The 27,425-nt window shown below is 37.3% G+C and overlaps 1 protein-coding gene across 1 annotated transcript in view; it reads left to right on the top strand.

Annotated features, from left to right (window-relative positions):
• GOLGA7 (golgin A7) overlaps positions 1-27,425 on the top strand; it is a 123,767-nt gene that overhangs the window by 13,794 nt on the left and 82,548 nt on the right. Inside the window, exon 2 of the mRNA XM_053718127.1 lies at positions 134-259. Within this exon, the coding sequence (XP_053574102.1) occupies positions 152-259 (108 nt within the window). The 5' untranslated portion in view covers positions 134-151. The remainder of the gene's footprint in view (positions 1-133; positions 260-27,425) is intronic.

The following is a 27,425-nucleotide window of genomic DNA, read 5'->3' as shown; positions in this document are numbered from 1 at the left end:
GGGAGCCTGGCTTTTTTGTGTTCCCTATATAAAATAATTCACTGCCGAAAAAAATAAAATAAACTCCTGGATTACCAGATAGCATCTATTAATCTCTTGTAATGCCGCTCAAATAATATGTCTCTTTCCTTAGATTGTGCCGGTCGGGGCCATGAGACCGCAGGCAGCTGTGGCCGGTAAAGTCTTCATCCAGAGAGACTACACAAATGGAACCTTGTGTCAGTTCCAAACCAAGTTTCCTTCTGAACTGGAGAATCGGGTATGTAACACTTAATATTTAAGCTCCACACTTAGACTACTGTGTGTGTGTTATATGTTAAGCTTATATTTATGTGCACTTTATGGGGATAATGGAATGAGCTTGACTAAACTTCAGCAACATCACTGAAGTATGAGATGAACTAGATCCCCAGTCTAGATTGAGTAAAGTGCATTTGCTTAGAACCCTCAAAGGCGAGTAACATGTTTTTGTATATGTCTTCTACTCTTTGGCTGAATTAATTGAACCCCCATTTAATGCTGAGGTTGGCAAGGCTGTTTCATTTCATTATTTGAAGATGGACAGTATTATTTATACTTTTATTATTTATGATTTTTTTTCATATATATATATATATATATATATATATATATATATATATATATATATATATATATATATATATATATATATATATATATATATATATATATATAAAAATACAATTCTAATTTGAAAATCAGTATTTAAAGGGACAGAAAACATAATTTTTTCTTTCGTGATTCAAATAGAGCATGCAATTTTAAAGGGACACTGAACCCAAATTTTTTCTTTCGTGATTCAGATAGAGCATGCAACTTTCTAATTTATTCCTATTATCACATTTTCTTCATTCTCTTGGTATCTTTATTTGAAATGCAAGAATGTAAGTTTAGATGCCGGCCCATTTTTAGTGAACAAACTGGGTTGTTCTTGCTGATTGGTGGATAAATTCACCCACCAATAAACAAGTGCTGAACCAAAAAAAATTGTTTAGATGCCCTCTTTTGCAAATAAAGATCACAAAAGAACAAAGAAAAATTGTTAATAGGAGTAAATTAGAAAGTTGCTTAAAATTGCATGCTCTATCTGAATCGCGAAAGAAAAAATTTGGGTTCAGTGTCCCTTTAAGCAACTTTCTAATTTACTCCTATTATAAATTTCTCTTGCTATCTATATTTGAAAAAGCAGGAATGTAAGCATAGGAGCCGGCCAATTTTTGGTTCAGCACCTGGGTAGCGGTTGCGGATTGGTGGCTACATTTAGACAGTGCTAGGTCATGTGTGCCATACAGATAATATTGTGCTCACTCCTATGGAGTTATTTATGAGAAAGCACTAGTTGGCTAAAATTGTCTGTCAAAAGAACTGAAATAAGGGAGCAGTCTACAGAGGCTTAGATACAAGGTAATCAATGAGGTAAAAAGTGTATTAACGTAACAGTGTTTGGTTATGCAAAACTGGTGAATGGGTAATAATGGGATTATCTATCTTTGTAAACAATAAAAATTTCTGGAATAGACTGTCCCTTTAATGAGCAGTGAGAAAAGTACACCAGGATTTGTAGCAATTTGATAATATGCTTGTACCTGATGCATATGCAATCCGATTGGCTGATTTGGGGACAATCTGCCTGCTTGCTCTGCTACAGTGGGGAAGTTTGAGGTACATATTTTTAAAGTTATGTTTTGTAGCATTTATCTGGGCATTTCAGTCATTTTTTGCTTTCTTTATTCCATGCTGTTGTTCATAAACTGAGTACACTATTCTTTTTAATTTTTAAAATTTCCATCCTTCTTAATATTTGATTGGGAAATTTAAACTCTGGCAAAACATGTTTTGCTATTTGAATTTCCTCCCCTTTACTCCTTCTTCTTTTTTTTTTTTTTTTTTTTTTTTTTTTTTTTCTTCTGTACAACTAGATAATGTAAAAGAGTCCCCTTTTACCTACCAGGGATAACTATGCTCTTTGTTCATCCAAATACTTGGTTTATTTTGCTGCACAAACATTATTCTTTATTCTGACGGAGGAAAAAAAAAATCTAAAATGTATTACGTTTGAGCAGGCATGTGATATAAACAGTCAAATTATGTACTGCCCACCCCTTGGATTCTAGCGGGTTCCCGCTGGCTTACATAGACGGTAAGAATCCTCTAACTCTAAGACCTGTCCCATGGAGAGGTCCTCATGTTGATTTTTTTGACAGCGGCTAGCTTGAAGGAAGTTTATAACGGTACTTCTAATCTTATAATTTAGGAGGCAGTCAATATAATTAAGTAGCCACACATCTTTTTAAGTGTTAGAAGAAATGTTTATACATTATATGGCCAAGGGTATGTGGACACCTGGCAATCACACCTATATGAGCTGTTTAGACATCCCATTAATAAACCATGGGCATTAATCAGGAGTTGCTCCCCCCTTTGTGGTTATAACAGCTGCTGCTCTTCTGGGAAGGCCACTCGAGTTCTGCCAAATTTAAACTCTTCAAACCATATCTTCATGGACCTTGCTTTGCGCACAGGGACACGGTTATGCAGGAACAGCAAAGGACTTTCCTGAAACTGTTGCCACAAAGTTGGAAGCACTTAATTTGACTAAAATGTTTTTGTATCCTGTAGCATTAAGATGACCCTTCACTAGAATCCCGATAAATAGCCCCAGACCATTATCACTCCTCTACCAAACTGGCATCCTCAACACACAGTCTTCCTTCAGACTGCTAGGTTTTGAAGTTGTAATGAATACATTTATGATTTTAGAATGTAAGGGGATCATTTTTCTTTTTGCGCTCTTTATTTCCTTGTCTGATATTTGCAACTTATCTTAAAAAAAGGTAAGGTTTTTGGGAATGGTTTTTATTACCTACACCTGGGAAACGGTTACAAGTTGCTATTTAGTTTTCTCGGGAGAATTATTTTTATTACCTAAACTGTCAACACATTGACAGAAGACATTGTCCTCTATCAAGATAAAGGTCAATTATAGTTGAAACTCTAGGATATAGTTTAATCACTTTGTTACTTAAAGAATTACTAACTTTTTTTTTTTTTTTTTTTTTAGTCTAAAACGGAACATAGATTTTTGCATATAAAATATGATATTAATGTAAAGTACCTTCTTATTGTTTGTAACAAAGCTCTCTTTTGCCGTAAAAGTATATTTTATTTTTTGGCCGTGACATCACGTCATCCAGCCCAAATGTGGGCCGTCTAAGGGCTAACAAACTCGCCAATCATATCTCTTGATTTTGCATATAATGTACGTATATTATCGTCATTCAACGCATGCGCAATACCATTTCCTTTCTCTCGCATGCTCATATTGCGGCACTCAAGCCACGATGATAGCTGACTTGACGTTGACTGCGCAGCGAAATCTATGACGTTGCGCTAACTCGCGCATGCGCAATGCGTTTTGGAGTCGCCATCTTCCAACTGCAGATGTCAGCCCGGATTGGGAATCCGTAACAGCAGACAACTAAGTGGGTTTGGAAAAATTAATTATTTCAAAATTATATATTGTTTAAACGGTTCATATTTAATACAGCATCCCCATTACAAAAATGTTTGTTTACATGTATACTCGTGTGACATACCCATTACAAATCTGACTACAGTGTCCCTTTAACGACCAAATATGAGAGACATATCATGTTTGGTATTAAAATAATCCTTATGATGTCAGTGTGATTTGCTTATGTGTACTGTACAGTACTTTGCTAAATCATTAGACCCATTGGTCAAAACTTTTTATTTTTATATTCTTAATAGTGTTAATTTTTTTTTTTTTAGTTTTGTAATCATTCTATTTTTTTTTTTTTTTTTTTTTTTTTTGTTTCCATGTTATATTGGGGACATCTGCAATTCATATTTATGTGTAATTTGATGTAATACTAAAATATTTGCTAATATGACTAATGTATATGTTTTTACAGATGGGTAAACGAAGTGACTAGTCGTTGAAGAAAGGTCAAATTGTCGGCCTGTTCATAGCAAAAAAACAAAGTGCAGTACAAGATTGCTGAAAATTTAAGTGTATCATGTAGTCCTGTAAAGAATATTAAGAAAAAAAAATGGATTGTGGGGATGGTTTCCGAGTAGAGTTTCTAACAGGCCCTCTTCAGCTAATCATCGTTGAATAGTTCTCGCGGATACCTTGATGCCTGCATCCTGAATGTGCTAATCAAGACTCTGGCAGGCAGTTTCCTATTTTGAGTGCAGATATCTTAAATTCTTCTTGCAGTTCTTGGTGTTGTAACACGATGTTGGCAGCAAGTGTCATTCCTTTTTGGGTTCAAATCCATTTTTTTTTTCAGAATATTCTTTACAGAACTAGGTGATACACCTACAGTTTCAGCACTCTTCTGCTGCAACATATTTGCCTTCAACAAGTTGACAATTTGACCGACCTGTCTTTGATAAGTCACTTTGTTTATCCATCTGTAAAAACATACATTTTGTTAATTTACCAAATATTTTAGTAATATTACATCAAAGTACCTGTAATTATGTATTGCTGATATTGCCAATATAAGATAGAATAAGAAATGGTTACAAAACATCAATCAACACTATTAAGAATAAATGCGAAATTCATATAAAATAGATTTTTGACCAATGGGTCTAATCATTTGTCAAGGTACTGTATATATTCCTAAATAAGATATCCTGTAACTTCAGCCAGCTCTTGCAATTTTGTTTATTGCCTGCAGTAAAAAAGGGGTGGCTACCCTTAAGTTTTGCTTTTGCCTAATATCTGTACCACGTTACCAAAGAGACTAGTAATAACAGTGCTGTGGGTTTTTTTTTTTTTTTTTGCCAAATTGTGTGTGGGGATTTTTTTAAATCTGTTAGTCTGGGTATTTCCTTGAGATTTTCCGTATAATCTTAAAGTGGTGGCAGCAGCAGATATAGTTTAGTGGGGGGTTGCATTAAAGGGGAGTTTGGGTATTTTTCTAGGTCTAGTACAGACAAGAGTTTAACCCTTGCCTGGAGTGACTAGACAAACTAGTTAAGATGGAAAGGGTCTGTTAACTCTTTGTGACAAACTGGTAACTTGCAGGGCGGGTTAACCCTGGTACGTCACAGAAGCGGTTCATCACTCCATAGAAGATTTTTCCACCAGAGTCCAGTTGTTGGCATGCTTTACACCAGTGTTTTTTTCCACCATGGTCCTGAAGTACCCCTAACAGGCCAAATTTTCACTATAGCTGAACTAGAGCACAGGTGAAATAATCAGCTGATGGTTGAGAGCAGGTTAGTAACCATGGTGTTACTGATTAGCTGATTATTTCACCTGTGCTCTAGTTTAGCTATAATGAAAACCTGGCCTGTTAGGGGTACCCGAGGACCGTGGTTGAGAAACACTGCTTTACACCACTCCATTTGACTTTTGCCGTTGCACGTGTTGATATGAGGCATGCGTGCAGCTGCTTGCCCATGGAAACTCATTTCATGAAGCTCCCAACGCTTGTGCCGATGTTGCTTCCAGAGGCCGTTAAGAACTTTATAGTTAGTGGTGTAATAGACGATAGGGGATTTTTTTGCACTACACGCTCCAGCACTCAGCAACCCCACTCCGTGAGTTTGCGCGGTCTACCACTTTGCGGTTGGGTTGCTCTTGCACCTAGACACTTCCACTTCTCAATAATAGCACATACAGTTGACTAGGGCAGATCTAGTTGGAAATTTCACAAATGACAGTGTCACATTTAAAATGACTGAGCTTTTTAATATGGCCTATTTTACTGCCAATAATGGTCTCTGAGATTTAAAGGTGATTTTGCTGGATTTTTATGCACCTGTGGCTGAAACATCCAAAATCGGTAATTAGGGATCTCCGCATACCTTTGGCCATAGAATAATCAAAACAGAGGCTAGCAATATATTGGCTTGCAAAATTTTAAGAGCTCTTTACTTTGATTTGCCAATGCCTTTAATGAAAGGTGCCAGCCTTGGGGACAAAACCGTGCTCTGTATAGCGGTTTTAAGTTATTCAGCTAGGATGTAATGTACATATTGAACAAAGAGGGAGTTAGTATTTGTGCTATTTATAAAGAACTAATTAACTTAAAGGGACACTGAACCTATTTTTTTCATGATTCAGATAGAGCATGCAATTTTAAGCATCTTTCTAATTTACTCCTATTAATTTTTCTTTGTTCTCTTGCTATCTTTATTTGAAAAAGGCATCTAAGGTTTTTTTTGGTTCAAAACTCTGGCTAGCACTTTTTTATTGGTGGATGAATGTATCCACCAATCAGCAAGGACAACCCAGGTTGTTCACCAAAAATGGGCCGGCATCTAAACTTACATACTTGCATTTCAAATAAAGATACCAAGAGAATAAAGAAATTGATAATAGGAGTAAATTAGAAAGTTGCTTAAAATTTCATGCTCTATCTAAATCATGAAAGAAAAAAATTGGGTTCAATGTCCCTTTTTAAAATTACTTTTTTTTTTTTTTTTTTTTTTTTTCCCCTGGCAAATTTCAACATTTACTTAAAGGGACACTGAACCCAATTTTTTTCTTTCATAATTCAGATGCAGTCTATTTTAAGCAACTTTCTAATTTTACTTCTATTAATTTTTCTTCGTTCTCTTGCTATCTTTATTTGAAAAAGAAGGCATCTAAGCTAAGGAGCCAGCACATTTTTGGTTAAGTACCATGGACACTTGTTTATTGGTGCTGTCCAATCAGCAAGGACAACCCAGGTTGTTCACCAAAAATGGGCCGGCATCTAAACTTACATTCTTTCTTTTCAAATAACCATACCAAGAGAATGAAGAAAATTTGATAATAGGAGTAAATTAGAAAGTTGCTTATAATTGCATGCTCTATCTGAATCGCGAAAGAAATTTTTTGGCTTCAGTGTCCCTTTAATTTGCTGGCCTTCCTGTACCATGTGACAGCTGTCGGCCAATAACAGATTCCCTTATACATATGAACTGTGAACTTTTGCACATGCTCGCTAGTAGCTGTTGCCTCGGAAAGTGTGTATAAAAAAAGAATGTGCACAATTTGTTGGAAGTAAATTGTAAAATATCTTGTTTGTAGTAGCATAGCCTAGTCCAATAAGGTTTCCACTTTTCAAAGCATGTATTTTTTTCACTATTGATTAACTGCACTAATGTGGATAATCCCAGCAAAGGGGTTAAAATGGCAGCTCCAGACCACTAAACCACTAATGGCCTGTAGCTGAACACAGCTGCTGAGCCAACCAGGGGTAGCACTTATGCCCTAACACATAGCTATATGTGAGCAATAGTGCAATAAGAAGCTGCTTGAACACTTAAGCTGTAGGTTCTTTTAAGTGTGTTGTGCAAGATGCTATATTCCCCTTGGAGCCTAATTATTCTATGTGCACACTCGGAGGTGATTAAAAATGTTTTTTACTTGAATCATTTGCATCCTCTGTGAACTGACTTGTGACGTTTCTTTCATCTATAAATATTTGAGCAATTAGTGCCCTGAGCAGTAGACCCAGGAATCTCCTTGGGAACCTGCTTTTTGCATTATCAAAGCTATTTTATATATAATCCCAGGAAGGAAATTGTTTTGTAACAGGAAATACTATTGTTTCCTGAAGCCATGTCCCAGGTACTTTGTTCTTACTCATTCCTTGGTGTACTGCCTTAAAGTGATAGTATAGTTAAAGGGACACCGAACCCAAATTTTTTTTCTTTTGTGATTCAGATAGAGCATGCAATTTTAGGCAACTTTGTAATTTACTCCTATTATCAATTTTTCTTTGTTCTCTTGCTATCTTTATTTAAAAAGAAGGCATCTAAGCTTTTTTTTGTTTCAGACCTCTGGACAGCACTTTTTTATTGGTGGATGAATGTATCCACCAATCGGCAAGAACAACCCAGGTTGTTCACAAAAATGGGCCGGCTAAACTTACATTCTTGCATTTCAAATAAAGATACCAAGAGAAGAAAATTTGATAATAGGAGTAAATTAGAAAGTTGCTCAAAATTGCATGCTCTATCTGAATCACGCAAGAAAAAAAATTTAGGTTCAGTGTCCCTTTAACATTAAACTTTCAGATAGCGCATGCGATTTTAAGCAACTTTCTAATTTACTCCTATTATCAATTCTTCTTTGTTCTCTTGCTATCTTTATTTGAATGTAAGCATAGGAGCCGGCCCATTTTTGTTTCAGCTCCTGGGTAACGCTTGCTGATTGGTGTCTAAATGTAGCCACCAATCAGAAAGTGCTACCCAGGTTCTGAACCAAAAATGGGCCAGCTCTTATGCTTACATTGCTTTTTCAAGTAAAGATAACAAGAGAAGGAAGAAAATGTAATAGGAATAAATTATAAAGTTGCTTAAAGTTACATCCCTATCTGAATCGTGAAAGTTTAATTTGGACTTTACTATCCCTTTTAACCTCTGGAAAACTAAAGAAGATTCCTTCCTGAGAAGTGGGTGGTTTACTTAAAGGAACACTAAACCCAAATTTTTTTCTTTTGTGATTCAGATAGAGCATGACATTTTAAGCAACTTTCTAATTTACTCCTATTATCAAATTTTCTTAATTCTCTTGGTATCTTCATTTGAAATGTAAGTTTAGATGCCGGCCCATTTTTGGTGAACAACCTGTTCTTGCTGATTGGTGGATAAATTCATCCACCAATAAAGTGCTGTCCAGAGGTCTAAACCAAAAAAAAAGCTTAGATGCCTTTTTCAAATAAAGATAGCAAGAGAACGAAGAAAAATTGATAATTGGAGTAAATTAGAAAGTTGCTTAAAATTGCATGCTCTATCTGAATCACAAAATACATGTTTTTGGGTTCAGTGTCCCTTTAATATCCTCCTTTCCGAATAATTGTTTTAAATTTTATGTTGCAACTATATTTGAACTTATCTATGTCTTCCTGTTGGTGTTAAAGTGCATTCTTCAGTTAGAAGTGGTTCTTGTAGTTTATTCTTTTAAGCACCACTGGCACACCGAGCTTGTGGACTGAAACTATGCCTGTATGCCGTACACACCACATGCGCAATTAAAATCTGTCCTGGGACTGCCCTACCAGGTCACTAGTAGATATCCTGGTGATCCGTAGAGGCTGGTAAGCTACAATTTAATGGTGTGGTGGTGAAGTGATGCAGCTGTATAATCACCTCTTCTTTTCTCCTCTGAGCTATACATATTAAAGTGAAGGTAAACTTTGATGAATGAAAGCCAGTTTAAAAAAAACAGCTTCCCCCGCCCGGAAATCCTCTCTTCACCATGTCAGCAATGACTAATCTGGCTTCCTCCAATCACGGCTTTCCCCCCAGGGGAATCATTGTCTGAGGCCATGCCATGATTGGAGGAAGCCGGACAAGTCATTGCTGACGTGGTGAAGAGAGTATCTCCGTGCGGGGGAAGCTGCTCCGGCTGTGAAGAGAAGATAAGTTTATAAACAAAACAGCTGCTTTCTAAACTTTGATGAATGAAAGTGCCCCTTTTTTTAATAGTATTTTTAAAAACCGGACTTTCGTTCATCAAAGTTTACCTTCACTTTAAGGTCAAAGTATTTCCTAATAATAATTTACATTTTATTTACTAGTCAGTGACGGCGAACCTTGGCACTCCAGATGTTTTAGAACTACATTTCCCATGATGCTTAGGCACTCTGCAGTCCTGTCAATCGTCATGGGAAATGTAGTTCTGAAACATTTTGAGTATTACTTTCGGTGTATAACTGCTCAGTAGACAGACCCTCTGGGCAGTGGTAGGGAATTGTAGACCCCAACCCCTGGCCCGGGAAAGAGCATCCTAAACGTGGATAGTTGAGATTCTGTGATTCATAGTTGCAAGGAGTTATTGCAGGGTTCATGAAGTGTAAAACATATGTATGCAATATTTTCTGGCTTCAAAGGAAACGGATGATAGATTCTGTGACTCATAGTTGCTAGGAGTTGCTGCAGGATTCATGAAGTGTAAAACATAACAATGCAAGGTATTCAGGCTTCAAAAGGAAACAGTTAATAGATAATCGGCTAGATTACGAGTTTTGTGGTATGGCTTTTAACACTGAAAAATTGGCCATTATGCTGGAATGCCAGGAACGCATATTACGAGTTGCAGCGGTATAGCTATACCACAAGCATTTTATCCTGTAGCGCAACATCCATTCCGCACTCAATAAAATGTTCGAGAGTGAGATTTTCCATAGTGCCATATTACAGGTTGTGCGGTCCGGCTAAAATGCTTGTGTTACAGCCTATACCTACACGATCCATACCGCCATCTGAGAGCAGTAGTTATGAGTTTTGTGAGACATTTTTGTTTTGCAAAATCCATAACTAAACTGTTACAAAGTACACACACCCATAAACTACCCATTAACCCCTAAACCGCTGCCCTCCTGCATCACAAACACTATATTAAACTTATTGACCCCTAATCCGCTGCCCCCAACACTATATAAACCTATTAACCCCTAAACTGCTGACCCCCCCCACATCATCAACACTATAATAAAGTATTAACACCTAAACTTCCAGCCAACCACATCATAACTATTAAACTAAACCTATTAACCCCTAAACCGCCTGCCCCCCCACATCGCAAAAAACTAAATTAAACTATTGACCCCTAAACCTAACCCCCCCCCAACTTTAAATTAAAATTACAGTATAACTTATCTTTAAAAATTACCCGTTTAAATTAAAAAAAAGTTTTTGTTCAACTATAAATTAACCTAACATAACTATTCTAATAAAATAAAAAAATACTACCAATTTAAAAAAAACTAACACTACAAACAAAATTAAAAAATAATAAACACTAAATAACTAAAAATAAAAAATGAAATTATCAAAAATAAACAATTACACCTAATCTTATAGCCCTATAAAAACACCCCCTAACCTACAATAAACTACCAATAGCCCTTTAAAAGGGCCTTTTTGTAGGGCATTGCCCTAAGTCAAACGGCTCTTTTACGTTAAAAAAAAAAAATTAACCCCCCCCCCCACCAACCAACCAAAAACCTAACTCTAAAAATCTTAAGATACCCATTGCCCCTAAAGGCATTTGTATGGGCATTGCCCTTTAAAAGAGCATTCAGCTCTCTTTTTCAAGTGCCCAAAGTGCCCTAATCTAAAAAAAAAAACACACAAAAAAATGAAAAAAAAAAACCTATCACTAACACCATAAAATCTTCTCACGATTCCTGAAGTCCGGACATCTATCTTTATCTAGGTGGCGACACCTTCCTCTCGGGAACGTCTTCTATCTTCATCCCGGCGCGGACGGAGCTATCTTGGAAGACATCCTGCGCGGAGCGTCTTCTTTTTATACGGTCACTGCCATACACTGAAGTTGAATGAAAGATAGCCGTTTCAAAATGGCGTACTTTGCATTCCTATTGGCTAATTTGATTCCTCAAATTCAAATCAGTCAATAGGGTGAGAGCTTCTGAAATCCTATTGGCTGATTTGAAGAATCAAATCAGCCAATAGGAATGCAAGGTACACCGGCAGTTTAGGGGTTAACTTTTATTAGTGTCGCGGAGCAGCGGAATAGGGGTTAATAATTTTTATTATTGTCGGCAATGTTGGGGAGAGGCGGAACTTGGGGTTTATGTTAGGGTGTTAGGATTAAACGTAACTTTAATTTCTCCATAGACATCAATGGGGTTGCATTACTGTGATCTCCACTCCGCAATCGCAGGTGTTTTTTTTTTTTTTTTTGTTTGTTTTTTCTAACACTCTCCCCATTGATGTCTATGGGGGAAAAGCGTGCACGAGCACGTAAACTCAGCTTGGCTTTTGTGAGGTATGGAGCTTAACGCACAGCACAAGGAGGATTTTCAGTAACTCTTAATGGCAGCGCTATGGAGAGTGCAATAATGCATTTTATTTGGCGTCGGTTTCGCACCCTTTTTAGCACAAAACTCGTAATCTAGGTGTATGTGTGTACATAATCTAAATAAATTGGATTTTTTTTTTTTTTTTAATTTTTTTTTAAATTGCATGCTCTATCTGAATCTTTCCTTACAGTACTCACCCTACAGGTGAGCAGGTATATTACTTGTGTTTGGTTGGTTTCGTCTGATTCATTATGCATTGATGTTTTTGTAACACTAGAAACAAAAGTATCCTCTTTCTTGTCAAACCCACAGGTTTTAGATCTAGTAGCCCTGCATTCAGCAATTTCATTTTGATCTATCAAATAACTGAAGGACACAGTAATATTTCAGTAGTGAAATGAGCTTTATTGGATTAACAGAAAAATGTGCAATATGCATCCAAACAAAATTAGATAGGTGCATAAATTTGAGCACCCCAACAGAAATATTGCATCAATATTTAGTAGAGCCTCCTTTAGCAGAAATAACAGCCTTTAGGCGCTTCCTATAGCCTGTAATGAGTATCTGTATGAAGGTATTTTGGGCCATTCCTCCTTGCAAAACATTAGGTTTGATGGTTGCTGAGCATGGACAGCCTGCTTCAAATCACCCCACAGATTTTCAATGATATTCAGGTCTGGGATGGCCATTCCAGAACATTGTACTTGTTCCTATGCATAAATGCCAGAGTAGATTTTGAGCAGTGTTTTGGGTCGTTGTCTTGTTGCAATATCTAGCCCCGGCGTAACTTCAACTTTTTGACTGGTTCCTCAACATTATTCTCAAGTACTGATATTGAGTGAAATCCATGCGACCCTCAACTTTAACAAGATTCCCAGTACCGGCACTGGCCACACAGCCCCACAGCATGATGGAACATCCACCAAATTTTACTGTGGGTAGCAAGTGTTTGTCTTGGAACGCTGTGTTCTTTTGCCGCCATGTATAACTTATGACCAAATAACTCAATCTTTGTTTCATCAGTCAACAGCACCTTCTTCTAAAATGAAGCTGGCTTGTCCAAATGTGTGTTTGCATGCCTCAAGCGACTGTTTGTGGCGTGTGTGCAAAAAAGGCTTCTTCCGCATCACTCTCCTATACAGCTTGTGCAAAGTGCGCTGAATTGTTGAACGATGCACAGTGACACCATCGCAGCAAGATGATGTTGTAGGTCTTTGGAGGTGGTCTGTGGGCTGTTTTTGACCGTTCTCACCATCCTTTGCCTCTCCGATATTTTATTTGGCCTGCCACTTCTGGCCTTAACAAGAACTGTGCCTGTGGTCTTCCATTTCCTCACAGTGGATACAGCTTAAATCTCTGCAATAGCTTTTTGTAGCCTTTCCATAAACCATAATGTTGAACAATCTTTGTTTTCAGGTAATTTTGAGAGTTGGTTTGAGGCCCCAATGTTGCCACTCTTCAGAGGAGTCAAAAAGAACAACTTGCAATTGGCTACCTTAAATGCCTTTTTCTCATGATTGGATGCACCTGTCTATGAAGTTCAAGGCTTAATGGGCTCACCAAACCAATTGTGTGTTCCAATTAATCAGTGCTAGGTAGTTACAGGTATTCAAATCAACAAAATGACAAGGGTGCTCAAATGTATGCACCTGTCTAATTTCATTTGGATGCATATTGCACATTTTTCTGTTAATCCAATAAACCTCATTTCTTTCATGTAATTAACAAGAGTCCATGAGCTAGTGACGTATGGGATATACATTCCTACCAGGAGGGGCAAAGTTTCCCAAACCTTAAAATGCCTATAAATACACCCCTCACCACACCCACAAATCAGTTTTACAAACTTTGCCTCCAAGGGAGGTGGTGAAGTAAGTTTGTGCTAGATTCTACGTTGATATGCGCTCCGCAGCAAGTTGGAGCCCGGTTTTCCTCTCAGCATGCAGTGAATGTCAGAGGGATGTGAAGAGAGTATTGCCTATTGAATGCAGTGATCTCCTTCTACGGGGTCTATTTCATAAGGTTCTCTGTTATCGGTCGTAGAGATTCATCTCTTACCTCCCTTTTCAGATCGACGATATACTCTTATATTTACCATTACCTCTACTGATTCTCGTTTCAGTACTGGTTTGGCTTTCTACAAACATGTAGATGAGTGTCCTGGGGTAAGTAAGTCTTATTTCTGTGACACTCTAAGCTATGGTTGGGCACTTTATTTATAAAGTTCTAAATATATGTATTCAAACATTTATTTGCCTTGACTCAGAATGTTCAACTTTCCTTATTTTCAGACAGTCAGTTTCATATTTGGGATTATGCATTGAATTATCATATTTTTCTTACCTCAAAAATTTGACTTTTTTCCCTGTGGGCTGTTAGGCTCGCGGGGGCTGAAAATGCTTCATTTTATTGCGTCATTCTTGGCGCTGACTTTTTTGGCGCAAAAATTCTTTTCCGTTTCCGGCGTCATACGTGTCGCCGGAAGTTGCGTCATTTTTTGACGTTATTTTGCGCCAAAAATGTCGGCGTTCCGGATGTGGCGTCATTTTTGGCGCCAAAAGCATTTAGGCGCCAAATAATGTGGGCGTCTTATTTGGCGCTAAAAAATATGGGCGTCGCTTTTGTCTCCACATTATTTCAGTCTCATTTTTCATTTGCTTCTGGTTGCTAGAAGCTTGATATTTGGCATTCTTTCCCATTCCTGAAACTGTCTTATAAGGAATTTGATCTATTTTGCTTTATATGTTGTTTTTTCTCTTACATATTGCAAGATGTCTCACGTTGCATCTGAGCCAGAAGATACTACAGGAAAATCACTGCCTGCTGGATCTACCAAAGCTAAGTGTATCTGCTGTAAACTTTTGGTAGCTATTCCTCCAGCTGTTGTTTGTAATAATTGTCATGACAAACTTGTTAAAGCAGATAATATTTCCTTTAGTAATGTACCGTTGCCTGTTGCAGTTCCCTCAACATCTAAGGTGCAGAATGTTCCTGATAACATAAGAGATTTTGTTTCTGAATCCATAAAGAAGGCTTTGTCTGTTATTTCTCCTTCTAGTAAACGTAAAAAGTCTTTTAAATCTTCTCTCTCTACAGATGAATTTTTAAATGAACACCATCATTCTGATTCTTTGGACTCTTCTGGTTCAGAGGATTCTATCTCAGAGATTGATGCTGATAAATCTTCATATTTATTTAAGATGGAATTTATTCGCTCTTTACTTAAAGAAGTACTAATTGCTTTAGAAATAGAGGATTCTAGTCCTCTTGATACTAATTCTATACGTTTGGATAAGGTTTTTAAAGCTCCTGCGGTTATTCCAGAAGTTTTTCCTGTTCCTAATGCTATTTCTGCAGTAATTTCCAAAGAATGGGATAAATTGGGTAATTCATTTACTCCTTCTAAACGTTTTAAGCAATTATATCCTGTTCCGCCTGACAGGTTAGAATTTTGGGACAAAATCCCTAAAGTTGATGGGGCTATTTCTACCCTTGCTAAACGTACTACCATTCCTACGTCAGATGGTACCTCGTTTAAGGATCCTTTAGATAGAAAAATTGAATCTTTTCTAAGAAAAGCTTATCTGTGTTCAGGTAATCTTCTTAGACCTGCTATATCATTGGCTGATGTTGCTGCAGCTTCAACTTTTTGGTTGGAAACTCTAGCGCAACAAGTAACAAATCGTGATTCTCATGATATTATTATTCTTCTCCAGCATGCTAATAATTTTATCTGTGATGCCATTTTTGATATTATTAGAGTTGATGTTAGGTTTATGTCTCTGGCTATCTTAGCCAGAAGAGCTTTATGGCTTAAGACTTGGAATGCTGATATGGCTTCTAAATCAACTCTACTTTCCATTTCTTTCCAGGGAAACAAATTATTTGGTTCTCAGTTGGATTCTATTATTTCAACTGTTACTGGTGGGAAAGGAACTTTTTTACCACAGGATAAAAAATCTAAAGGTAAAAACAGGGCTAACAATCGTTTTCGTTCCTTTCGTTTCAACAAAGAACAAAAGCCTGATCCTTCGTCCTCAGGAGCAGTTTCAGTTTGGAAACCATCTCCAGTCTGGAATAAATCCAAGCCTGCTAGAAAGGCAAAGCCTGCTTCTAAGTTCACATGAAGGTACGGCCCTCATTCCAGTTCAGCTGGTAGGGGGCAGGTTACGTTTTTTCAAAGAAATTTGGATCAATTCTGTTCACAATCTTTGGATTCAGAACATTGTTTCAGAAGGGTACAGAATTGGTTTCAAGATGAGACCTCCTGCAAAGAGATTTTTTCTTTCCCGTGTCCCAGTAAATCCAGTGAAAGCTCAAGCATTTCTGAATTGTGTTTCAGATCTAGAGTTGGCTGGAGTAATTATGCCAGTTCCAGTTCCGGAACAGGGGATGGGGTTTTATTCAAATCTCTTCATTGTACCAAAGAAGGAGAATTCCTTCAGACCAGTTCTGGATCTAAAATTATTGAATCGTTATGTAAGGATACCAACGTTCAAGATGGTAACTGTAAGGACTATATTGCCTTTTGTTCAGCAAGGGAATTATATGTCCACAATAGATTTACAGGATGCATATCTGCATATTCCGATTCATCCAGATCATTATCAGTTCCTGAGATTCTCTTTTCTAGACAAGCATTACCAATTTGTGGCTCTACCGTTTGGCCTTGCTACAGCTCCAAGAATTTTCACAAAGATTCTCGGTGCCCTTCTGTCTGTAATCAGAGAACAGGGTATTGTGGTATTTCCTTATTTGGACGATATCTTGGTACTTGCTCAGTCTTTACATTTAGCAGAGTCTCATACGAATCGACTTGTGTTGTTTCTTCAAGATCATGGTTGGAGGATCAATTTACCAAAAAGTTCTTTGATTCCTCAAACAAGGGTAACCTTTCTGGGTTTCCAGATAGATTCAGTGTCCATGACTCTGTCTTTAACAGACAAGAGACGTCTAAAATTGATTACAGCTTGTCGAAACCTTCAGTCTCAATCATTCCCTTCGGTAGCCTTATGCATGGAAATTCTAGGTCTTATGACTGCTGCATCGGACGCGATCCCCTTTGCTCGTTTTCACATGCGACCTCTTCAGCTCTGTATGCTGAACCAATGGTGCAGGGATTACACGAAGATATATCAATTAATATCTTTAAAACCGATTGTTCGACACTCTCTAACATGGTGGACAGATCACCATCGTTTAATTCAGGGGGCTTCTTTTGTTCTTCCGACCTGGACTGTAATTTCAACAGATGCAAGTCTCACAGGTTGGGGAGCTGTGTGGGGATCTCTGACGGCACAAGGAGTTTGGGAATCTCAGGAGGTGAGATTACCGATCAATATTTTGGAACTCCGTGCAATTTTCAGAGCTCTTCAGTTTTGGCCTCTTCTGAAGAGAGAATCGTTCATTTGTTTTCAGACAGACAATGTCACAACTGTGGCATACATCAATCATCAAGGAGGGACTCACAGTCCTCTGGCTATGAAAGAAGTATCTCGAATTTTGGTTTGGGCGGAATCCAGCTCCTGTCTAATCTCTGCGGTTCATATCCCAGGTGTAGACAATTGGGAAGCGGATTATCTCAGTCGCCAAACGTTGCATCCGGGCGAATGGTCTCTTCACCCAGAGGTATTTCTTCAGATTGTTCAAATGTGGGGGCTCCCAGAGATAGATCTGATGGCCTCTCATCTAAACAAGAAACTTCCCAGGTATCTGTCCAGATCCCGGGATCCTCAGGCGGAGGCAGTGGATGCATCATCACTTCCTTGGAAGTATCATCCTGCCTATATCTTTCCGCCTCTAGTTCTTCTTCCAAGAGTAATCTCCAAGATTCTGAGGGAATGCTCGTTTGTTCTGCTAATAGCTCCGGCATGGCCTCACAGGTTTTGGTATGCGGATCTTGTCCGGATGGCATCTTGCCAACCATGGACTCTTCCGTTAAGACCAGACCTTCTGTCGCAAGGTCCTTTTTTCCATCCGGATCTGAAATCCTTAAATTTAAAGGTATGGAGATTGAACGCTTGATTCTTGGTCAAAGAGGTTTCTCTGACTCCGTGATTAATACTATGTTACAGGCTCGTAAATCTGTATCTCGAGAGATATATTATAGAGTCTGGAAGACTTATATTTCTTGGTGTCTTTCTCATCATTTTTCTTGGCATTCTTTTAGAATACCGAGAATTTTACAGTTTCTTCAGGATGGTTTAGATAAGGGTTTGTCCGCAAGTTCTTTGAAAGGACAAATCTCCGCTCTTTCTGTTCTTTTTCACAGAAAGATTGCTATTCTTCCTGATATTCATTGTTTTGTACAAGCTTTGGTTCGTATAAAACCTGTCATTAAGTCAATTTCTCCTCCTTGGAGTTTGAATTTGGTTCTGGGAGCTCTTCAAGCTCCTCCGTTTGAACCTATGCATTCATTGGACATTAAATTACTTTCTTGGAAAGTTTTGTTCCTTTTGGCCATCTCTTCTGCTAGAAGAGTTTCTGAATTATCTGCTCTTTCTTGTGAGTCTCCTTTTCTGATTTTTCATCAGGATAAGGCGGTGTTGCGAACTTCTTTTGAATTTTTACCTAAAGTTGTGAATTCCAACAACATTAGTAGAGAAATTGTGGTTCCTTCATTATGTCCTAATCCTAAGAATTCTAAGGAGAAATCGTTGCATTCTTTGGATGTTGTTAGAGCTTTGAAATATTATGTTGAAGCTACGAAATCTTTCCGTAAGACTTCTAGTCTATTTGTTATCTTTTCCGGTTCTAGGAAAGGCCAGAAAGCTTCTGCCATTTCTTTGGCATCTTGGTTGAAATCTTTAATTCATCTTGCCTATGTTGAGTCGGGTAAAATTCCGCCTCAGAGAATTACAGCTCATTCTACTAGGTCAGTATCTACTTCCTGGGCGTTTAGGAATGAAGCTTCGGTTGACCAGATCTGCAAAGCAGCAACTTGGTCCTCTTTGCATACTTTTACTAAATTCTACCATTTTGATGTATTTTCTTCTTCTGAAGCAGTTTTTGGTAGAAAAGTTCTTCAGGCAGCGGTTTCAGTTTGAATCTTCTGCTTATGTTTTTCGTTAATCTTTATTTTGGGTGTGGATTATTTTCAGCAGGAATTGGCTGTCTTTATTTTATCGCTCCCTCTCTAGTGACTCTTGTGTGGAAAGATCCACATCTTGGGTAGTCATTATCCCATACGTCACTAGCTCATGGACTCTTGTTAATTACATGAAAGAAAACATAATTTATGTAAGAACTTACCTGATAAATTAATTTCTTTCATATTAACAAGAGTCCATGAGGCCCACCCTTTTTTGTGGTGGTTATGATTTTTTTTTTGTATAAAGCACAATTATTCCAATTCCTTATTTTATATGCTTCGCACTTTGTTTCTTATCACCCCACTTCTTGGCTATTCGTTAAACTGATTTGTGGGTGTGGTGAGGGGTGTATTTATAGGCATTTTAAGGTTTGGGAAACTTTGCCCCTCCTGGTAGGAATGTATATCCCATACGTCACTAGCTCATGGACTCTTGTTAATATGAAAGAAATGAATTTATCAGGTAAGTTCTTACATAAATTATGTTTTCACTACTAAAATATTACTGTGTCCTTCAGTTATTTGATAGATCAAAATGAAATTGCTGATCCAAACACCCAATTAATTAATGAAAATCATGGAAATTGTCAGGGGTGCCTAAACTTTTGCATACAACTGTATTTGCTCTAGTCATACGGCTTATACATCTTCCCCTTCGAGTATGGGAGATTGTTCTAGGTTGTGTTTTGCTTTTTTTTTTTTTTTTTTGTCATAAAATTTAAATGTATTTCTTTTATGATCTTTTTCCTCTATAGCACACGTTGGCCTTCCAGCATGCCAAAGCATTATTTTAACCACCCTAAACATTTGCACTGTTTTGCTTTATGGGCAAGATTTATCATTACTTTTCTCCTATATTTTTAAATGACTTTTATTATTTAAAAATGTGCCTATAATTGGGCAAGTTCAACTTTTTCATACTCTCTTCCTGTTCTCCTTGGCGCACAGGTTCGCCAAAAAGAGGGTTAAATTAGGTTTGTAGTTGCAATTCCTATAGCGCACCTCAATTTGACTAGTTACAAACTTACAATTTCTTTATCCTTTAGCGGATTGACAGTTCTCCTGCAAATGTGTGATTAAAAGGACACTAAACACACATTTTTCTTTTGCGATTCAGATAGAGCATGCAATTTTAAGCAACTTTCTAATTTTACTCCTGTTATCAAATTTTCTTCATTCTCTTGGTTTTTTTATTTGAAAAGCAAGAATGTAAGTTTAGATGCCGGCCCGTTTTTGGTGAATAACCCGAGTTGTTCTTGCTGATTGGTGGATAAATTCACCCACCAATAAGCAAGTGCTGTACAGAACCAAAAAATTGCTTAGATGTCGTCTTTTTCAAATAAAGATAGCAAGACAACAAAGAAATTGATCATAGGAGTAAATTAGAAAGTTGCTTAAAATTGCATGCTCTATCTAAATCACAAAATAAAAAAATTGGGTTCAGTGTCCCTTTAAAGTTCTCCATAACCCCCTAATCCATGGTGCTATTAATAAACGTATGAATAATCACACAGACAGTTGGAATTCAATGGTCCATATGTACAGTCATCGTCTACCCTACTAGCAGTCCTTGCTACTTACTTTCTCTGACTGCGGAAACACAATATCTGTTATAGACTCTTAATTGATGGACGCATAGCAGAAAGAGGGAAAAAAAAAGATGATGATATTTGTAAGACAAATGTATGATGTGTGACATACTCTGTATATGTTTTGTAATAAAAAATTATTTCAACTAAAGTTCTCCATAACTACTGTGGAGAACAGCTTTAGAAATCTATTCTCTACCAGTTGTAGAATCAATGTTAGAAAATGGGGGGGGGGGGGGAGTCTCAACATGGCGCAAAAATATATAACAATGCGTAATAATGGAGCCCAAAGACTGTATGTCTGTCTGTCCTCAAAAACAATGTATAAAAAAAGTGCAAAATTAACAGTTACTAGTGGGGCTGTATAAATATTGCTATTGGTTCATGAAGAATATTTGTTTATTTTCATTGATCAATAAGTAGCAGATACTTATCTGACTGGATAAATTTATATTTAAATCTCCTCAGCTCCCCTATGGAGAAGCGCAAATAAACAAAAAAAATCCCCTTTCTGAGTGAACACACATTAAATCACGTTATTCTTCTCTTCCTCTCTGCCTTAATTGGCTAAAGTTAAAACTAGAGAGAGAGAGAGGTGAAAGGAAGAAGGGGTTCCATTTGAAATGTCTGAAAATTCTGCTACTTGTATGCTAAATCACTTGCAACTGATGCAGTATAGCTGTAAAAAGCTGACAGGAAAATATCACCTGAGCATCTCTATGTAAAAAAGGGAAGATATTTTACCTCACAATTTCCTCAGCTCAGCAGAGTAAGTTCTGTGTAAAAAGTTATACTCAGCTACAGCCCAGCTGCAGGTAACAAAATAAATAATGAAGAAATGAACAGCATTGCTGAGGTCATGAACTTCCTTACTGTGATCTCATGAGATTTCATAGTAAACTTCCTTAAACTGAATAAGGAAATGAGTGTGCATGAATGCTCGCTCCTTTCGCTGTCCCTGGACAGACATACTGATTTGATGCTTAGAAGTCCTTTACAATGGGATGTGGCTACTGAGAAACTTTTGAAGTAAAATATCTTTCTTTTTTACATAGAGATGTTCAGGTGATGTTTTCTAGTCAGATTTTTACAGCTATGCTGCATCACTTTCAAGTGTTTCAACATTTGGATATCATGGCCCTTTAAATTTTGATCAGAATATCCCTTTAAGGATCACTCAATGCAGTAGAGGTGTATAATAAAAAGACAATGATAACACGTACTCTAAATTTCAAATAAGCAGTAGATTTTTATTTTTTTTTTCCTTTATAAATTTATTTTTCTAATTTTCTGACCCCCGTATCATGTGACCGACATCAGCCAATCAGACTAGTATATGTATACCCTGTGAGCTTGTGCACATGCTCAGTAGGAACTTGTTCCCCAGAAAGTGTGAATATAAAAGGACTGTGCAAAATTTGATAATGGAAGTACATTTGTCTTTAAAACTGCATGCTCTATCTGATTCATAAAAGTTTATTTTGACTCAAGTGTCCCTTTAGTAATCAATCATGTTCTACTTAGTTCTGGAACGTGAAGGAATTAACGAGAAGTATAAAATTTTACTTTTATTTATTTTCTTATTTCTTTCTGACTGCACAGAAGAATGTCCTAGCTTAGAAGAATGTCCTAGCTTAGGAGTTGACATATTTGTTAGTTTGGCAAGGATGTTTGTGTATAGAGAGATGTAGAATAATCCAAGTTATAATTGTGAAAACATTTTAATGAGCGCTACTTATTAAGTGTTTTATTCTACATGCACCTACCTTTCTTTTTTCAAAAGTGATACCTTGGAACATGGCTTGATAATTGTATCTGTCCATCTGGCCGATGACACTGTTTTGGGACCCAAATGTACAAGATGTCTCAGAATATGTGTGTGTATACACACACACACACACACACACACCATTTCAATTTGTATTATAAAAAATTTTGCTATAAATTTCCATTAGTAAAAATGCTTCCAATAAAAGCTATTACTGTTTTTATGCAACATACACACATATCTGATGAAGGCCTGTGCACCAGTATTCAAACACTGCACCTTCTCAGAGAGTCAGTGATGGCTTATATGACACACACAGCGTATTCAGAAGAAATACATACCACTACCAGCTCCTGATGTATCATGTGACAGCCACCAGCCAATCACAAATGCATATACTTATATTCTGTTAAAAGGACATAATACTCATATGCTAAATCACTTGAAACTGATGCAGTATAACTGTAAAAAGCTGACAGGAAAATATCACCTGAGCATCTCTATGTAAAAAAGGAAGATATTTTACCTCACAATCTCCTCAGCTCAGCAGAGTAAGTTCTGTGTAAAAAGTTATACTCAGCTGCTCCCAGCTGCAGGTAAACAAATTTACAAAAATGAAGAAATGAACAGCAGCCAATCGGCATCAGCAGTGCTGAGGTCATGAACTCTTACTGTGATCTCATGAGATTTGACTTAACTCTCATGAGATTTCATAGTAAGCTTCCTTTACCTGATTGGTGAAATAATATGAGAGTGCACGATGCTCATCCCTTCAGATGTCCCAGGACAAACACACTAAAATGCTGCTTACAAATCCTTTACAATGGGAGGTGGCTACTGAGGAACTTTTTGAGGTAAAATATCTTTCTTTTTTTACATAGAGATGTTCAGGAGATATTTTCTAGTCAGCTTTTTACAGCTATGCTGCATCACTTTTAAGTGTTTAAACATTTGGGTATTATGGCCCTTTAAGTCTTGCACACGCTCGTAGGATCTGGTGACTCAAAGTGTAAATATAAACAGACTGTGCACATTTTGTTAATGGAAGTAAATTGGAAAGTTGTTTAAAGTCGCATGTGCTATCTGAATCATGAAAGTTTAATTTTGGCTTGAGCGTTCATTTAAGATTAACACTAACATTATTTTTTTGTCAATGTTAAATCGCGTTTACAAAAAAAAAAAGATGGAAATAGGACTGTCCCATCAGAAGTAATTTCCTTTCTTGTGTCAGTCTGGCATGATATAACATGTTGGTGCCACTAAAGTAATATACTGCTGCCCGAGGAGCTCTAACTTCAATTTATATATGATGTGGTTATTTATCTCTCTTGCTGTATACAGTGATTTGAACCACTTTTCTTAGAGGCCGTCTTCTCCCCCACCTCCCACTGTGTGTTGTTACTGGGCATTCCAGTCCGTTCTCTTCATGCTGCCTCAGGGCTTTTCAATATCACATGCATTAAGCTAATATTTTTCTGTACAGAACTCTGGCCAGGTTTGATTTCTTTGGCTCAAGTTTAGCTGAAAATGAAATGACCAAGCCCTCTGGTTTCTCTTGGGGATGGATAGCAACCTCCTATATCAGTGTGTCTGGTATATTTCCTGATTCAGAGGGCAGCTCTTGTGCTTACACACTGCTTCTCCCTGAAGAATCCTTTGTACAGTATATAAAATAATTAGATAAATAAATGAACATATTAAAATCCTCCCCCCCCCCTCACACATGGATAAAGCTTTTTATGTATATCAAGTTTCTTATATAATAGTGTTCTAAAAAGTGCTAACATTGTACAATATAAAAGCTAAATTTAAAGGGACAGTCAAGTCAAAATGAAACTTTCATGATTCAGATAGCTCATGCAATTTTAACAACTTTCCAATTTACTTTTATTATCAAATTTTCTTTGTTCTCTTGGTATTCTTTGTTGAAAGCTAACCCTAGGTATGCTCATATACCGTCAAAATGCACTGAGTGGCAGACTTCAACCACTTTTATAAATCAGTTTTTCACAGTTAGACAGTGCTGTTCATGTTTGTCAGATAACATTGTGTTCACTCCCGTGGAATTATTTTAAATCGGTACTGATTGGCTAAAATGCAAGTCAAAAGAACTGAGATAAGGGGGCAGTATGCATTTAATTACTTTAAACGCACATTAAACACTTTGAGATGGTAATATAAAATAGTAAATCACATATATTAAAAGAAGTCTGCTATATACTTTCATAACTTATTTTGTTCCATTTTCCTTTATTCCATTCTGAAATTATGAGCTTTTCAGTTCCTGTTAGAAACAGAAGTGCAGTACACTGTTATATTCCACACAGCCATTGGCTGCACACTCTAGTGACCTATTTATAACTGTTCCTATTTGGCCACAGCAGAGAAGGTAACCTAAGTTACAACATGGCAGCCCCCATTTTTTTATAGACACTAAAATGTTACTTATTTTATCACTATATAAACAACTAATGAAACTTTAAAAAAAATAATCTACATGTTATTCTCAGACTAATCTTTTCTTTGAATACATCATTTTTTCTAGCATTTATTTAGTGTTGAATATCCCTTTTAAAAAGTCCTAGTAAGAACACTGCATTTATATTACTGTATTTAGTTGTAGTTACAGATTTCTTTTCTTCCATACTATATTTATGTGGTTGAATTAAACGGTTTGTGGGAGAACAGTATAATGGATTTTAGTTATTTGTAACTTAGATCTGTAGGTTTCATTTCTCTTTTTATATTTGCTTTAAAAAAGGAAAAACTACGCTCTGAGTCGCCTAATGCTCTCCAAGAGTTTTTGTGTGGCTCTCAGCACCACTGAGCAGAAAACAGGTATCCTATAATGTATCGAAAAAGAAATTCCACTTTACATTGCAGCATTTTTTTAAAAATACTTAGCTTTTTCTTTAGGAAACCCAGACCGGCGATCTTCCGCATGCAGCTCCTCTGTGCTTAGCATATTGATGATGAAACCGGCTTCCTACAATTATTGCGTGGTCTCACGAGATGGATGCTCCAAGTACACGCCATAATTGGAGAAAGTCGGTTTCGTCATTGCTGAGGTAAGTACAGAGGAGCTGCGGGCGGAGGCTCGCCGGTCTGGATTTCCTAAAGAAAAAGGGTAAGTGTTTAAAATGAATAAAAGTGCCCTTGTTTTTATTAGTATTTTTAAAAACTGGCCACTCATTCATTCAACTTTACATTCACTATAAGAATGTTTATTTGGGCTATTTGAAATATTTAACTAAAATTTATGATTATAAAAATAAAAACAAAAATTATGATAATTTTGTGGCATTGCCTTTAGCGTACGAGTACATAGGGCTAGATTTATCATAGGATCCAGTTGCACGTTCGCATGAGCAAATTTGCAGCCGAACTTACAGCCTTTTCGCCACCTGTTATGTGGCATATCTATATCCCCCCCTGACTTTTCCGACTGGGGAGATTGAGAGGGCGGCATTGCACAAGATATACACCCCTGTCTGCGGGACTTCGAGAAATCTTACCCATAATCCTGCCATTAGTGACCCGCCCTATTTAAAAAAAAAAAAAAAAAAGTTTGGGGAACTTTGCTGTAAGTGTATTCTTCATTCCCTTTTTCTCCAACATAGGTGTGTCCGGTCCACGGCGTCATCCTTACTTGTGGGATATTCTCTTCCCCAACAGGAAATGGCAAAGAGCCCAGCAAAGCTGGTCACATGATCCCTCCTAGGCTCCGCCTACCCTAGTCATTCTCTTTGCCGTTGTACAGGCAACATCTCCACGGAGATGGCTTAGAGTTTTTTAGTGTTTAACTGTAGTTTTTATTATTCAATCAAGAGTTTGTTATTTTAAAATAGTGCTGGTATGTACTATTTACTCAGAAACAGAAAAGAGATGAAGATTTCTGTTTGTATGAGGAAAATGATTTTAGCACCGTAACTAAAATCCATGGCTGTTCCACACAGGACTGTTGAGAGCAATTAACTTCAGTTGGGGGAACAGTGTGCAGTCTCTTACTGCTTGAGGTATGACACATTCTAACAAGACGATGTAATGCTGGAAGCTGTCATTTTCCCTATGGGATCCGGTAAGCCATGTTTATTAAGATAGTAAATAAGGGCTTCACAAGGGCTTTTTAAGACTGTAGACTTTTTCTGGGCTAAATCGATTCATTATTAACACATATTTAGCCTTGAGGAATCATTTATTCTGGGTATTTTGATATGATTATATCGGCAGGCACTGTTTTTGACACCTTATTCTTTAGGGGCTTTCCCTAATCATAGTCAGAGCCTCATTTTCGCGCCGGTATGGCGCACTTGTTTTTGAGGACAGCATGGCATGCAGCTGCATGTGTGTGGAGCTCTGATACATAGAAAAGTCTTTCTGAAGGCATCATTTGGTATCGTATTCCCCTTTGGGCTTGGTTGGGTCTCAGCAAAGCAGATTCCAGGGACTGTAAAGGGGTTAAATATAAAAACGGCTCCGGTTCCGTTATTTTAAGGGTTAAAGCTTCCAAATTTGGTGTGCAATACTTTTAAGGCTTTAAGACACTGTGGTGAATTTTGAACAATTCCTTCATACTCTTTCGCAATTGCAGTAATAAAGTGTGTTTAGTTTAAAATTTAAAGTGACAGTAACGGTTTTATTTTAAAACGTTTTTTTGTGCTTTGTTATCAAGTTTATGCCTGTTTAACATGTCTGAACTACCAGATAGATTGTGTTCTGACTGTGGGGAAACCAAGGTTCCTTCTCATTTAACTATATGTATTTTATGTCATAAATTTTATGTCATAAAAAATTTTAGTAAAAATGATGCCCAAGATGATTCCTCAAGTGTGGGGAGTAAGCATGGTACTGCATCATCCCCTCCTTCGTCTACACCAGTCTTGCCCATACAGGAGGCCCCTAGTACATCTAGTGCGCCAATACTCCTTACTATGCAACATTTAACGGCTGTAATGGATAATTCTATCAAAAACATTTTAGCCAATATGCCCACTTATCAGCGAAAGCGCGACTGCTCTGTTTTAGAAAATTCTGTAGAGCATGAGAACGCTGATGATATGGTTTCTGAAGGGCCCCTACACCAGTCTGAGGGGGCCAGGGAGGTTTTGTCTGAGGGAGAAATTTCAGATTCAGGAAACATTTCTCAACAAGCT

The sequence above is a fragment of the Bombina bombina genome, chromosome 6, assembly GCF_027579735.1.
Source record: "Bombina bombina isolate aBomBom1 chromosome 6, aBomBom1.pri, whole genome shotgun sequence".
NCBI lineage: Eukaryota > Metazoa > Chordata > Amphibia > Anura > Bombinatoridae > Bombina > Bombina bombina.
Note: the sequence above shows the minus strand (reverse complement) of the source record. Positions and strands in the feature narration are given on the sequence as shown.